This window comes from Capra hircus, chromosome 2 (genome assembly GCF_001704415.2).
Source record: "Capra hircus breed San Clemente chromosome 2, ASM170441v1, whole genome shotgun sequence".
NCBI lineage: Eukaryota > Metazoa > Chordata > Mammalia > Artiodactyla > Bovidae > Capra > Capra hircus.
The window spans coordinates 117,299,925-117,315,004 of NC_030809.1; the positions used below are offsets into that span (position 1 = coordinate 117,299,925).

General features: G+C 40.8%; 1 protein-coding gene across 1 annotated transcript in view; it reads right to left on the minus strand.

Moving 5' to 3' along the window:
- PDE11A (phosphodiesterase 11A) overlaps positions 1-15,080 on the minus strand; it is a 449,211-nt gene that overhangs the window by 253,266 nt on the left and 180,865 nt on the right. Inside the window, exon 5 of the mRNA XM_005675916.3 lies at positions 9,898-9,962. Coding sequence (XP_005675973.1) covers positions 9,898-9,962 — 65 coding nt within the window. The remainder of the gene's footprint in view (positions 1-9,897; positions 9,963-15,080) is intronic.

A 15,080-nucleotide genomic window follows, 5' to 3' on the forward strand; every position in this document is an offset into this window, starting at 1 on the left:
CTGCACTTTGATTACACTGGACCCATCCAGATAATTCAGGATAATCCCCCCATCTCAAGATTCTTAATCACATCTGCAAAGTCCCTTTTGCCAAGTAACATTCACAGATTCCACATATTCAGATCTGGATATCTTTGAGGGGGGTATTACTCTGCCTACCATACATACACCTTTGTCTTTTCAAAGAATGCTTTAGCTCTCCACCCTCCAGGCTGACCTGCATGCTGGCAGGCTCATTAAACAGAAAGCCTTGCCTTTTAACTGCTCTGAGATTTCTAGTTTTATTTTCCTCTTCCCCTTCCAGTTGTACTAAATGAAAAATATAGCAAGAAGATTAAATTTTCTTTAAAAAGATTGCTTCCCATTGAAGTAAATTTTTTTCCCTTAAACTGCCTTACTCCCCAAATGCTGAAGTCGTTACAAAACTTGGGCTTTAAATAATAATTATTTCCACTATATTCTATTAAATGATTAAGTGAAAATATCCTTTTAGACAGCTGTTAACTTCTAGAAATTACAGACATTTAACTTTTAAAAAAAAATTCTTCAAGCAGTGCTGAGAAAGTGCAATTTCCAAAGTGTCCATGTTTATACTTAAGTGACACATCAGTAAAATCTGGCCAAATATATTTTATACTAAATAAAAATTTCTAATTCTTAAGATGTTCATGACTGTTTATTCCTACTTTCAGGTACATATGATAATTCAGACTACCTATTTCCATTGAGCGCAGAAAGAGGTTCGTTAAAGCTTGAGTAAGATATTCAAGAAAGTTTATTCGGCCGATTCACTAAATATTATTAAGTCAGGCTTCACAGGAGAGGTCCTAAAGTGAGATCTGAGGAGGGGGAGGGTCAAATAGATCAGAAAAGATCTTAATTTTTTTGTAAAGTCAGCATTGAAAGTTAGTATTCATAAACACAGAAGGTTGGAATAATAAACGCATCAACAATATTATATTCTGTAAAAGAGAGGCACATGTCCTTTCTAATTTGTTATGATTCTGCAAAAACCAGAAAACTGTGTTCCACTCTTAAATACCAGAATAAGAAGGACTCAAGCAAGCTGGGGCATACCCATAGGAAAGTAAAAAAAGCGGCGAAGAGTCTGGGACCATGAAATACGAAGATAGTCTAAAAATAGCAGTTGCTGACCTGGAAAAGGTAAGTACAGTGGATCTGTGCAGTCTTTCAGGACTGAACCACTGCCATGTGGGTAAGGCACTAGATTTAATCCTTGGCGGCTTTAGCTTGCCATTCTCTGGTCCTTCCATACTGTTGCCCCGAGGATTTTTCAAGACAAATCTTAATATGAAACTCACTACCTGCTTACTCTCCCATGAGTAAGCAGGCATGTAGTCAGGCTCCAGGACAATTAAGAGGGTCTGAGCAGCTGAGAAGGACTGGGTAGTTCCCAAATCCCCATCAGATGGCATTCTGGGGCGCTGGATGCCCTCAGGAGGAGCAAAGGGCCATCACCATCAATTACAATGACCCTCGTGACAACAGATCACAGCATTAAAGATCCTGAAACACACCACATTTTCTCTATCACCTAATTGAAGATCCTGAAACAGGCCATGTTTTCTCTCCCACTTCTCTGCTTCTGTTTACAATGTTTCCTTTCCCTGGGAGGTTGCGGTGTCACCAACTTCCCATCACCTTACAGGGCCTAAGTAAAGTTCCACCATGTCTGAAAGCTCTTTCTGAAGATCACCTTTCAGTTTTCCCCAGATGAGTTGGGTGTCCCTTCCTCTATATTAAAATGTCAACCAGTTCAATAAATTAATTTTTATTGGAGTATAGTTGCTTTAGAATGTCGTGTTAGTTTCTGCTGTACAACAAAGTAAGTCAGTTATACATATGAAAAAAGTCAAAGTGTTAGTCATTCAGTTGTGTCTGACTCTTTGTGACCCCATGGTCTGCAGCCCACCAGGCTCATCTGTCACTCACTCAGATGACATTCATCTACACTCATCTGTCACCCATGAGCTCATGGGATTTCCCAAGCAGGAATACTGGAGTGGGTAGCCTTTCCCTTCTCCAGGAGATCTTCCCAACCCAGGGACTGAAGCCAGGTCTCCAGCATTGCAGGAAGATTCTTTACTGTCTGAGCTACCAGGCAAGCCCCAGTTATACATACACATAATTTTTGCAGAAAATATTGACTTGCTTTACCATCATGATTTACTTGATAGCAGGACATATGAGCTTAATCTGGGACACATCTCTACATAAGGGGGGCATTTATCTGTACAAATTGATGTGCATGGAAGGAAAGGGACTTCCTGGGAGGAAGAGGTCTTGAGCCTCTGAGCCTGGTGGCAGAAATGGAAGAAAGGTGGGGAAATCAAAAGAACTTAGTGGCTGGCCCTCAGTTTGGGGACTCGGTCCTAAGCCTGATCCCATGGACTTGGTCCAAGTCCTATAGAGAAAGAAGGGCAGCAGATAAAAGCTTTAAGAACCAAAATATTGGTAAATATATATATATATAGTACACGCAGGACTGATTGAGGGTCAGAGAGCAAACTGTAACACATGGCAGGGAAAGTGACCCTTCTTCCTACTCGTACACTGATTACCCAGCCTTGTCTGGATCTGGAAAGGCCACCAGTGCATGTGAGATATGCTGGGGAGCTGTGGTATAGCACTGGTGAGGGGTCCAGTGAGGTCCATGGGAATCTGGAGTGGGCCAGGAAGTCCATGCCAACAGGTTCCACTCTGTCATGCTTAGAAGAAGAGGACTTAGGGACACTTCAAGAAATGATGAGTGAGCAACGAAAATTTTTAAAAACCTTGGGGATTCCCAGAGCTACTTCATCAGTGGCTTTTGCAAAGGGCTTGGGTTCTTATGCTACAAGGGAGAAATGACCAAGCAGTCAAGTATAAATTATCACTGTTACTGTGACTTTACTTATACCCATGGTCTAGAGGGCGGGTGAAATCTGGTCATGGTTATATACATTCTTAACCTACTCCTACTCCCTTTATTGGCTTTGACATCCATTGAGGGCAGAGACTGCTGACTTTAAAATAAATTCTCAGTAACCCCATTACCTATTGGAGAATACTCACCATATGGCTGTTGAATGAAATGATAAAATTAATGAAGGGATTTAGTTCAGTTCAGTTCAGTTGCTCAGTCGTGTCTGACTCTTTGCGACCCCATGAATCGCAACATGCCAGGCCTCCCTGTTTATCACCATCTCCCAGAGTTCACTCAGACTCACGTCCATCGAGTCAGTGACGCCATCCAGCCATCTCATCCTTGGTCGTCGCCTTCTCCTCCTGCCCCCAATCCCTCCCAGCATCAGAGTCTTTTCCAATGAGTCAACTCTTTGCATGAGGTGGCCAAAGTACTGGAGTTTCAGCTTTAGCATCATTCCTTCCAAAGAAATCCCAGGGTTGATCTCCTTCAGAATGGACTGGTTGGATCTCCTTGCAGTCTAAGGGACTCTCAAGAGTCTTCTCCAACACCACAGTTCAAAAGCATCAATTCTTCAGCGCTCAGCCTTCTTCACAGTCCAACTCTCACATCCATACATGACCACAGGAAAAACCATAGCCTTGACTAGACGGACCTTAGTCGGCAAAGTAATGTCTCTGCTTTTGAATATGCTATCTAGGTTGCTCATAACTTTTCTTCCAAGGAGTAAGCGTCTTTTAATTTCATGGCTGCAGTCACCATCTGCAGTGATTTTGGAGCCCCCCAAAAATTAAGTCTGACACTGTTTCTACTGTTTCCCCATCTATTTCCCATGAAGTGATGGGACTGGATGCCATGATCTTTGTTTTCTGAATGTTGAGCTTTAAGCCAACTTTTTTGCTCTCCTCTTTCACTTTCATCAAGAGGCTTCTTAGCTCCTCTTCACTTTCTGCCATAAGGGTGGTGTCATCTGCATATCTGAGGTTATTGATATTTCTCCCAGCAATCTTGATTCCAGCTTGCGTTTCTTCCAGTCCAGCATTTCTCATGATGTGCTCTGCATATAAGTTAAATAAGCAGGGTGACAATATACAGCCTTGACGTACTCCTTTCCCTATTTGGAACCAGTCTGTTGTTCCATGTCCAATTTCAACTGTTGCTTCCTGACCTGCATACACATTTCTCAAGAGGCAGGTCAGGTGGTCTGGTTTTCCCATCTCTTTCAGAATTTTCCACAGTTTATTGTGATCCACACAGTCAAAGGCTTTGGCATAGTCAAGAAAGCAGAAATAGATGTTTTTATGGAACTCTCTTGCTTTTTCGATGATCCAGCGGATGTTGGCAATTTGATCTCTGGTTCCTCTGCCTTTTCTAAAACCAGCTTGAACATCAGGGAGTTCATGGTTCACATATTGCTGAAGTCTGGCTTGGAGAATTTTGAGCATTGCTTTACTAGCATGTGAGATGAGTGCAATTGTGTGATAGTTTGAGCATTCTTTGGCATTGCCTTTCTTTGGAACTGGAATGAAAACTGACCTTTTCCAGTCCTGTGGCCACTGCTGAGTTTTCCAAATTTGTGGGCATATTGAGTGTAGCACTTTCACAGCATCATCTTTTTTTTTCTTTCTTTCTTTTTTTAAATTTTAAAATCTTTAATTCTTACAGGCGTTCCCAAACATGAACCCTCCTCCCACCTCCCTCCCCATTACATCTCTGTGGGTCATCCCCATGCACCAGCCCCAAGCATCACAGCATCATCTTTCAGGATGTGAAACAGCTCAACTGGAATTCCATCACCTCCACTAGCTTTGTTCGTTGTGATGCTTCCTAAGACCCACTTGACTTCACATTCCAAGATGTCTGGCTCTATATTAGTGATCACATCATCATGATTATCTGGGTCATGAAGATCTTTTTTGTACAGTTCTTCTGTGTATTCTTACCACCTCTTCTTAATATCTTCTGCTTCTGTTAGGTCCATATCATTTCTGTCCTTTATCGAGCCCATCTTTGCATGAAATGTTCCCTTGGTATCTCTAATTTTCTTGAAGAGATCTCTAGTCTTTCCCATTCTGTTCTTTTCCTCTATTTCTTTGCATTGATCACTGAAGAAGGCTTTCTTATCTCTTCTTGCTATTCTTTGGAACTCTGCATTCAGATGCTTATATCTTTCCTTTCCTCCTTTGCTTTTCGCCTCTCTTCTTTTCACAGCTATTTGTAAGGCCTCCCCAGACAGTCATTTTGCTTTTTTGCATTTCTTTTCCATGGGGATGGTCTTGATCCCTGTCTCCTGTACAATGTCACGAACCTCATTCCATAGTTCATCAGGCACTCTATCTATCAGATCTAGGCCTTTAAATCTATTTCTCACTTCCACTGTATAATCATAAGGGATTTGATTTAGGTCATACCTGAATGGTCTAGCGGTTTTCCCTACTTTCTTCAATTTGAGTCTGAATTTGGTAGAATGTGGTCCACTGGAGAAGGGAATGGCAAACCACTTCAGTATTCTTGCCTTGAGAACCCCATGAACAGTATGAAAAGGCAAAATGATAGGATACCAAAAGAGAAACTCCCCAGGTCATTAGGTGCCCAATATGCTACTGGAGATCAGTGGAGAAATAACTCCAGAAAGAATGAAAGGATGGAGCCAAAGCAAAAACAATACCCAGTTGTGGATGTGACTGGTGATAGAAGCAAGGTCTGATGCTGTAAAGAGCAATATTGCATAGGAACCTGGAATGTCAGGTCCATGAATCAAGGCAAATTGGAAGTGGTCAAACAAGAGATGGCAAGGGTTAACGTCGACATTCTAGGAATCAGCGAACTGAGATGACCATTATATTTGCTACTGCGGGCAGGAATCCCTCAGAAGAAATGGAGTAGCCATCATGGCCAACAATAGAGCCTGAAGTGCAGTACTTGGATGCAATCTCAAAAACAACAGAATGATCTCTCTTCATCTCCAAGGCAAACCATTCAATATCACAGTTATCCAAGTCTATGCCCCAACCAGTAACGCTGAAGAAACTGAAGTTGAACGGTTCTATGAAGACCTACAAGACCTTTTAGAACTAACACCCAAAAAAGATGTCCTTTTCATTACAGGGGACTGGAATGCAAAAGTAGGAAGTCAGGAAACACCTGGAGAAACAGGCAAATTTGGCCTTGGAATGCGGAATGAAGCAGGGCAAAGACTAATAGAGTTTTGCCAAGAAAATGCACTGGTCATAGCAAACACCCTCTTCCAACAACACAAGAGAAGACTCTACACATGGACATCACCAGATGGTCAACACCAAAATCTGATTGATTATATTCTTTGCAGCCAAAGATGGAGAAGCTCTATACAGTCAACAAAAACAAGACCAAGAGCTGACTATGGCTCAGATCATTAACTCCTTATTACCAAATGAAGGGATAACTATCTCCAAAGGACAAATAGGTTGAAGTCACAGAAATCTGATTCAATATAAAAAGGCTTTCTGACAACTAGAACTCCCTATCACTGGAAAAAGCCCACCATGACAAAGTTAGAAGAGTCATCAAGAATGTCTCAAAAGACATACACATGGAGAGAGATGGATCAATCATTTCCAGCTCTCAAACTGCGTGGTATTAATTACATGAAGACCAAGAGGAGACTGGTCAAAACCAAAGAGTTATCCACATAAGACAGTAGGCAGAAATGATGAGTCAGCAACAGAACTGGTTTTTTAAAAAGTCTTCAAGGACTGTCTATAAAAATCAGCAAGCTTTAAATAGGAGAATAAAATTAATTTATATTAAATTAATTTATCAGAATTAAAATAGTGTGCTGAAACATTGCTGAATGAAGCCCTAGACATTACCTTCAAGAGCTATCCTATCATAACTCTGAATGATGTCCAGAGGACTAAGGTATCTAATGAACATTATCTATAGTGAAGATGTTAAGTGATAAAAGGTTAAAGAAAAGATTTACAACACATTGAGAGCAAGCTGTGATCTGTGGACTCATAGCCTGTTTGAATGGCTTTTCCATGGCCACTGGCAAAGTAAATGCTAGAGCCACTTGTCTTTATTCCTTTAACTTTCAATAAATGACCAAAGGATCCCACATCCACCAGAGGACAATTACTGGACAATGCAGGAAAGGTCTTCTGAGATAAATGGATATTCTACATAAAGGCCACAAATAGAATGATGGAGAATACTATCTCATAATGCCAAAGTTCAAAGGCACTTTTCAAATGTCTCTTTAAAAGAAAACCTGACCTTTCTTTCTTTCTTTTTTTATTATCAGAAGTTTGCCGAGGGCAGTACAGGCCTTGGGTCATTTTATTTTGTACATAGAAGTACTCTCAGCAGTAAAAATAATGAAATACTTAACTCTGTAGTGACCATGAGGGCATATTTAGTATTTTTTTTAAAAGAACAATATTAAAATATTAGAATTTCAAAGGAAATCTTTCCCCTTCACATATGAGAGAGAGAACCTGTATGAACTGGTACTTAGCCAAAGGAGTAAGTATGAGTAGAACATTTACATTTCTGTAAAATGTTACAGAAAAACCCAAACATTTTGGCCAACCCAATGTTTCATGCTACTTTGCATGAAATTTTTAGGAAAATGAATACATCACTAGTAACTTTATGTCTAAATCTTTTTTAGGTATAGATTAGCTGACATTAAATATGGATGTGAACGTATATTTTCCTGAAAACAAAAAACCTCTTCCAGAAGGTCTTTTGCTTCCCATTTTAAGGTATAATTTATAAACAGTAAAATTTATGCTTTTTAAGTGCATAGTACTGCAAGTTTTTGCAAATGCAGCTATACAACTGCCACCACAAGCAAGACATAGAATGGTTCCTTCACAACCCCAAATTTCCCTGTACCCCCTCGTAGTAAACCCTTCTCTCCACCTCCATACCCTGGCAACTACTGATCTGCTTTCTGCTCCTATAATTCTGCTTTTTCAAAAATGCTCTATAGGCATTTCTCTGGCAGTCCAGTAGTTAAGACACCATGCTTCCACCGATGGGGCACGGGTTTCATCCCTTGTGGGTCAGGAAACTAAGATCCTGCATGCCTTGAGATGTGGCCAAAAATAGGAAAAAAAGAACATAAATGGAATTATAAATGGACTCTTTTATTAAATTTCATACATTTGATAAAAGTGAAGCAGCTGAAGTGCTCATTTTAATGTACTGAGTTCTATTTTCTGAATTAAAGGCAATAATAGTTATATAAAATCAAATTACCCATAATAATTACATCTTGAAACAGGTATTACCTAGGGAACCTTTTGAATATGTAGATGGATCTTTAGGGATTCACTTTCAGCATATCGAATCAAAATTGTTCATGTGGGTCTTGATATTTTAGTTTTTATTCAGTTCTCCAGGTTTGATTCTGGTTGATCCAGCCAGATTTGGGCAACATTAATCCAGCAGACATTCACTCTATACAGACCATGTGTGGAAGTGGGATCAAAATTCAGAGGTTGAGAGGGTCTTAGATGCTCTTGTTCTGAGGTATAACTACCGTTTACTGGCTGCAGGACCTTGAACAAGTCATGCAAACGCACTGAACCTTGGTTTTCTCCTCTGTCATGCATGAGGAATGATGCCTGCTTCATCAAGTTGTTTGGCAGGATTCAACGTTTATAAAGTATTTAGAATAGTACCTGGCACACTCAGCCCTGAATAAACGGAAATAGCTTATCTAGCTAATATTACCATCACTGGTATTGTCATCATTATCATTAGCATGCTTTATTTGTCTTTCTCCATATTTTTGCATTTTGGTCAATTTCACTATTTTTTTTTTCTTTTTAGCACTTCTAGAGCTGACCAAAATAAAAAGAATCAATATTTTTTGTAGCAGCTAAATATTATTGAGGGTAATGCAAAGCTAACAGAAAGCTCACTGATTGTCCCCAACCCTTACTTTTACCTTGCTAGAGCCTCAGATACCAACCGGGACAAAACATGAATTACTGGAAGCTCTTACTCTTTTCCCTGGGGCTTTATGGTCAAACACAAGCAAAAAAAAAAAAAAAAAAAGGAGAAAGATGAACAAAGGATCTAAATAAGGCAAAGAAAAAAAAGTTATCTGTGCAGTTAGGGAATACCTAAAATCTACTTTATTCATTAGTAGTTTTAGATACATATATACATGTGTTTTTTATGTGTTCAGTTCAGTTCAGCCGCTCAGTTGTGTCTGACTCTTTGCAACCCCATTAATCACAGCACACCAGGCCTCTCTGTCCATCACCAACTCCCGGAGTTCACCCAAACCCATGTCTATCAAGTTGGTGATGCCATCCAACCATCTCATCTTCTGTCGTCCCCTTCTCCTCCTGCCCTCAGTCTTTCCCAGTATCAAGGTCTTTTCAAATGAGTCAGCTCTTCGCATCAGGTGGCCAAAGGATTGGAGTTTCAGCTTCAACATCAGTCCTTCAAATGAACACCCAGGACTGATCTCCTTTAGGATGGACTGGTTGGATCTCCTTGCAGTCCAAGGGACTCTCAGGAGTCTTCTCCAACACCACAGTTCAAAAGCATCAATTCTTCTGCACTCAGCTTTCTTCACAGTCCAAATCTCACACCCACACATGACCACTGGAAAAACCATAGCCTTGACTAGACGGACCTTTGTTGGCAAAGTAATGTCTCTGCTTTTTAATATGCTGTCTAGGTTAGTCATAACTTTCCTTTCAAGGAGTAAGCGTCTTTTAATTTCATGGCTGCAATCACCATCTGCAATGATTTTGGAGCCCAGAAAAACAAAATCAGCCACTGTTTCCACTGTTTCCCCATCTATTTTGAAGTGTAGTTTTTATTTAAACTCTGAAATACAGAAAAGCGGTGATATTTGGCTTCACCTGCTGATCTGAAGAAAGAACAACTCCTGTCCTCAGAAATTATCAACACCAAGGATCGAAGATGAGGATTAAAGACAAAACTGAAACTCACGAGCCTACCTGTTCTCAGCATCAGCACTGCACTTTGGGGACATCAATTCGAAGGATTTGGTAAACTTCACCACCTGCCGCACAGAAAGACAATAAATGTCAGTCAATTAAAGCTTTCTCACAGTTTAAAATAATCCAATAAACATTTTTCATCTCTATAATGACTATTACAATAATTGGAGATTAAAGACAGATTTTAAGTGGAGAAATCCTGAGGGACAAGAGAAAATCCTATCCTACATTTTGTAACTTATTTCTTATATGGCACATATCTCTGAAGTCTAAATATATTTCTAAATGTGCATATATTAATATAATTACAATAAGGTGTAAAAATCCTGTGGTGGCCAGGCAAAGGGACATCTTGTTTGAAATAATTTTTTTCCTGCCCTTTTAGCAACCCAGTTCACCATCCATGGAGAATCTGGACAAAATATCCTTCAAAAGGTTGCCCTCCATCAACTCCAGGCTCCTAAAGTTGCCTTCCCTGCTTGTTCTCAGGTGAATTTTATTTTGCCACCTGCAAAAGGTAACTTTAAAAAAGACACTTTCTTCAAAGATCATCCCTAGTGTGGATACTTCCTCCCTCCTCTGTCTAGCGAAACCGGCATGATTGGTGCAAGAGCCTGATTAAGACCTATTTCACTGACAGGGAATTTATAAGTACAGAAAATGCAGAGGCAGTGTTTCTTATCTTTAGCTACTACTGAGTTTTTCCTATAAACCGGGCCCTACATCAGAAAGTTCTTTGATTACTTAAGTTCCCTGTTACAAACTCATCATTAGCCATTATTAAGTCCTTCCTATAAACTAGGCCCTACATCAGAAGATTCTTTGATTATTTAATTTCCCTGTTACCACTCTATAAAATGGGGGTTTTTATCTTCAGTATATAGATGAGGAAACTAACCCACAATTTTTGAGAAACTTGCACTGTTTCACACAACTAAATGAGGCAACTGGGATTAAAGCAGGTCTGTATGCCTCTAGTGGAGAAGGCGATGGCAGCCCACTCCAGTACTCTTGCCTGGAAAATCCCATGGATGGAGGAGCCTGGTGGGCTGCAGTCCATGGGGTCGCAAAGAGTCAGACACGACTGAGCGACTTCCCTTTCACTTTTCACCTTCATGCGTTGGAGAAGGAAATGGCAACCCACTCCAGTGGTCTTGCCTGGAGAATCCCAGGGACGGGGGAGCCTGGTGGGCTGCCGTTTATGGGGTTGCAGAGTCGGACACGACTGAAGCGACTTAGCAGCAGCAGCAGCAGCAGCAGTATGCCCCTAGAGTGCCATTTTTTTTCAACAACACTAAAATATGGAGTGGGAAAGGCACGACTTCTGGCCCTCTTTTGACAAGATAGACCACGTGACAGAAAAAGAGCCCCTGTACTGAAAGGAGTCATCTGAATGTCACTGGATGCTTCCAAGGCTGACATTTAGATTTGCCTTAGCCAGATGCAGTCATGCTTCAAAGGCCATTTAAATTAACCACTTATAAGGAATTGATGGGCACTTGAGAAAATGATTTTGGAACTGGGAATAGATTAAATATTAAAACAGCTTTATCAGTGAGGTAATGAACCCAAACTAAGAAAATGTAACATTAGGAAAAAGATGAAAGAAAAGCCCATCACAAAGAAAATTGCGTGTGACTAGCTAAATGCAGGGCAGTGACAGTAGCTCAGCGAAAGGGAAATACCCTTCACAACTATAGGACATAGTTCATTTCATATTCTAATGTGAAATAAGCCTCTGAAAAATCACTCACTGTGACAAACTGTATTTTCCAAAGATGGTCACATCAATCTCTCCTATTCCACATTCTTCTCTACAATGTGACCCTGCCACCCTCCTACCAAGTGGTAGGGTCTATGTTTCCTCCCCTTGACTCTAGGCGGGCTTCAGACCACTGAAACAAATAGAATATATAGAAGAGATATTAAATGTGCTCTCTGAGGTTGTCATAAAAGGCACTGCAGCTCTGTGTCATCTGAATGGAATACTTGTGCCTGGAGTCTTGAGACACCTTGTAAGAAGGCCAGCTACCCTCAGGACACTATGCTAAAAGGGAGGCCACCATCCAGAGCAGTCGCAGGTAGATGCTCTGGTCAGCAGCACCAGTTTTTAAGCCCTTCCAGCCCAGGTGCTAGACATATAAGCAAACAAACCTTCAGACGATTCTAGTTCCCAGCCATTAAGTTACCCATGATCTCTAAATTTTTCTAAGTGTGGTCCCAGATATCCTAGAAAGAGGGAAACCATCCTGGCTATGCCCTCTCCAAATGCACAGGATCCATAGGCGCAAATAATTAGGGGCTTATTTATTACCCAGCAAAAACTCCAGGGAAGAGCAGAAGGCAGTTACTAACAGTTCCAGAAAGAATGAAGCAGTGGGGCTAAAGTGGAAACAGCGCTCAATTGTGAATATATCTTGTGGTGAAAGTAAAGTCCAATGCTGTAAAGAACAATACTGCATAGGAACCTGGAATGTTAGGTCCATGAATCAAGGTAAGTCGTTCGTGGTCAAGCAGGAGATGGCAAGAGTGAACATTGACATCTTAGGAAACAGTGAACTAAAATGGATGGGAATGGGCAAATTTAATTCAGATAACTATTAAATCTACTACTGTGGGCAAGAATCTCTTAGCAGAAACAGAGTAGCCCTCATAGTCAACAAGAGTACAAAATGCAGAACTTGGGTGTAATCTCAAAAATGACAGTACAGTCTCGGTTTGTTTCCAAGGCAAGCCATTCAACGTCACAGGAATCTAAGTATATGCCCCAAACACTAATGCTGAAGAAGTTGAAGCTGATCGGTTTTATGAAGACCTACAACAGTTTCTAGAACTAACACCAAAATGAAAGATGTCCTTTTTATCATAGGGGATTAGGATGCAAAAGTAGGAAGCCAAGAGATATCTGGATTAAACAGGCAAATTTGGCCTTGGAGCACAAAATGAAGCAGAGCAAAGCCGAACAGAGATTTGCCAAGAGAGCACAGTGGTCATAGGAAACAGCTTTTTCCAACAATACATGGGATGACTCTACACACGGATGTCACCAAATGATCAACACCTAAATCAGATTAATTATATTCATTGCAGATGAAAATGGAGAAGCTCTATACAGTCAGCAAAAAACAAGACCGGGGCTGACTGCAGTTTCGATCATCAACTCCTTATTACAAAATTCAGGCTTAAATTGAAGAAAGTAGGGAAAACCACTAGGCCATTCAGATATAACCTAAATCAAGTCCCTTATGATTATACAGTGGAGGTGATGAACAGATTCAAGGGATTAGATCTGGTAGGCAGAGTGTTTGAAGAACTATGAATGGAGGTTTGTGACACTGTACAGGAGCCAGTGACCAAAACAATCCCAAAGAAAAAGAAATGTAAGAAGGCAAAGTGGTTGTCTGAGGAGGCTTTACAAATAGCTGAGGAAGGAAGAGAAGTGAAAGGCAAGGGAGAAAGAGAAAGATATACCCAACTGAATGCAGAATTACAGAGAGAGCAAGGAGAGATAAGAAAGCCTTCTTAAGTGAACAATACAAAGAAATAGAGGAAAATAACAGAATAGGAAAGACTAGAAATCTCCTCAAGAAGGTTGGAAATACCAAGGATGATACAAGGATTGTGCAAGGATGGGCACAATAAAGGACAGAAAGAGTAATGACTTAACTGAAGCAGAAGAGATTAGGTAGAAGTGGCAAGAATCATGGTTCACTTAAGAAGGCTTTCTTATCTCTTCTTGCTCTCTCGGCAATTCTGCATTCAATTGGGTATATCTTTCTCTTTCTCCCTTACCTTTCACTTCTCTTCTTTCCTCAGCTATTTGTAAAGCCTCCTCAGACAGTCACTATGACTTCTCACATTTCTCTTTCTTTGGGATGGTTTTGCCTCCTGTACAGGGTCACAAATCTCCGTCCATAGTTCTTCAGGCACTCCATCAGATCTAATCTCTTGAATCTATTTGTTACTTTCACCGTATAATCATAACAGATTTGATTTAGGTCATACCTGAACTTTACTTGGCTTAATTTTTACTACTGATTAGAATACAATTCTGAAAGGATAGAGGTTAATTTCTGAAAAACTGATATCAACGGGATTGTAAATGGGGGGAGGGGTAAGTCCCCTTTGTGGGGTGTTTGAGGCTCACCCTAAACATGGCTACAGAAATTACACTCAGAAAGGCATGTGAAACTAAATGATTTATCATACGGGTCCTGGAGAGGAGGGCACAGCATGCCCAAAAAACCTCAGAAAGCCACCCGAAGCTCAAAGCTTGGTCACTACAGGTCACAAAAGGAAGAGAGCAGACCAAGGACCCCTGGGTAAGGGCTTTTATTGAGGGTCATACGGAGGGTAACTTGTAGCACTCAGGAAGCTTGCCCCCTGTAATCTGAATGTGACTGGTCTACATGGAAAGCAGATAAGGAGTAAACACAGGGAAGTCATCATGAGGCTTGTGGTTTGAACATATATGCTGAGGATGGGTACCCAGTAATAACTAGGCAATAACTGAAGATCAAAAAAAGGAGGGTGAATGCTGTCACTCAGGAAGTCACTGGGGCAAGAAAGAATAGCTTGACATTATGAAAATGATTTGTGTCCTGTAGCAATGCAAATGAATTTTATTCAAGTAGAAATGGGAATGGCTTCTGTGCAGAAGAAAAGATAAGCCCATAATTTAAAATTTTATTGTCCTGGAAGACAGTGAAAGTGTTAGTTATGTCCGACTCTTTGCAACCCCATGGACTATAGTCCGCCAGGCTCCTCTATCCATGGGATTCTCCAGGCAAGAATTCTGGAGAGTGTATAACCATTCCCTCTTCCAGGGGATCCTCCTGATCTAGGAATTGAACTCTGATCTCCTGCATTACAGGCAGATTCTTTACCATCTAAACCACCAGGGAAGCCCCGGAAGATACAGGTGGTAAAGAACCTGCCTGCCAATGCAGGAGAAGTAATAGATGTGGGTTTGATTCCTGGATGAGGAAAATCCCCCAGAGGAGGGCGTGGCAACCCACCCCAGTATTCTTGCCTGGAGAATCCCATGGACAGAGGAGCCTGGCAGGTCACAAACAGCCAATAAACCAGACCATGGTGTCCTGGACAATATCAGATATTGGATTCATTAACTATGGTGTTGACCTTGTGTGCAGGAAAGAAGTAAGCTTACCCAAAGAAAG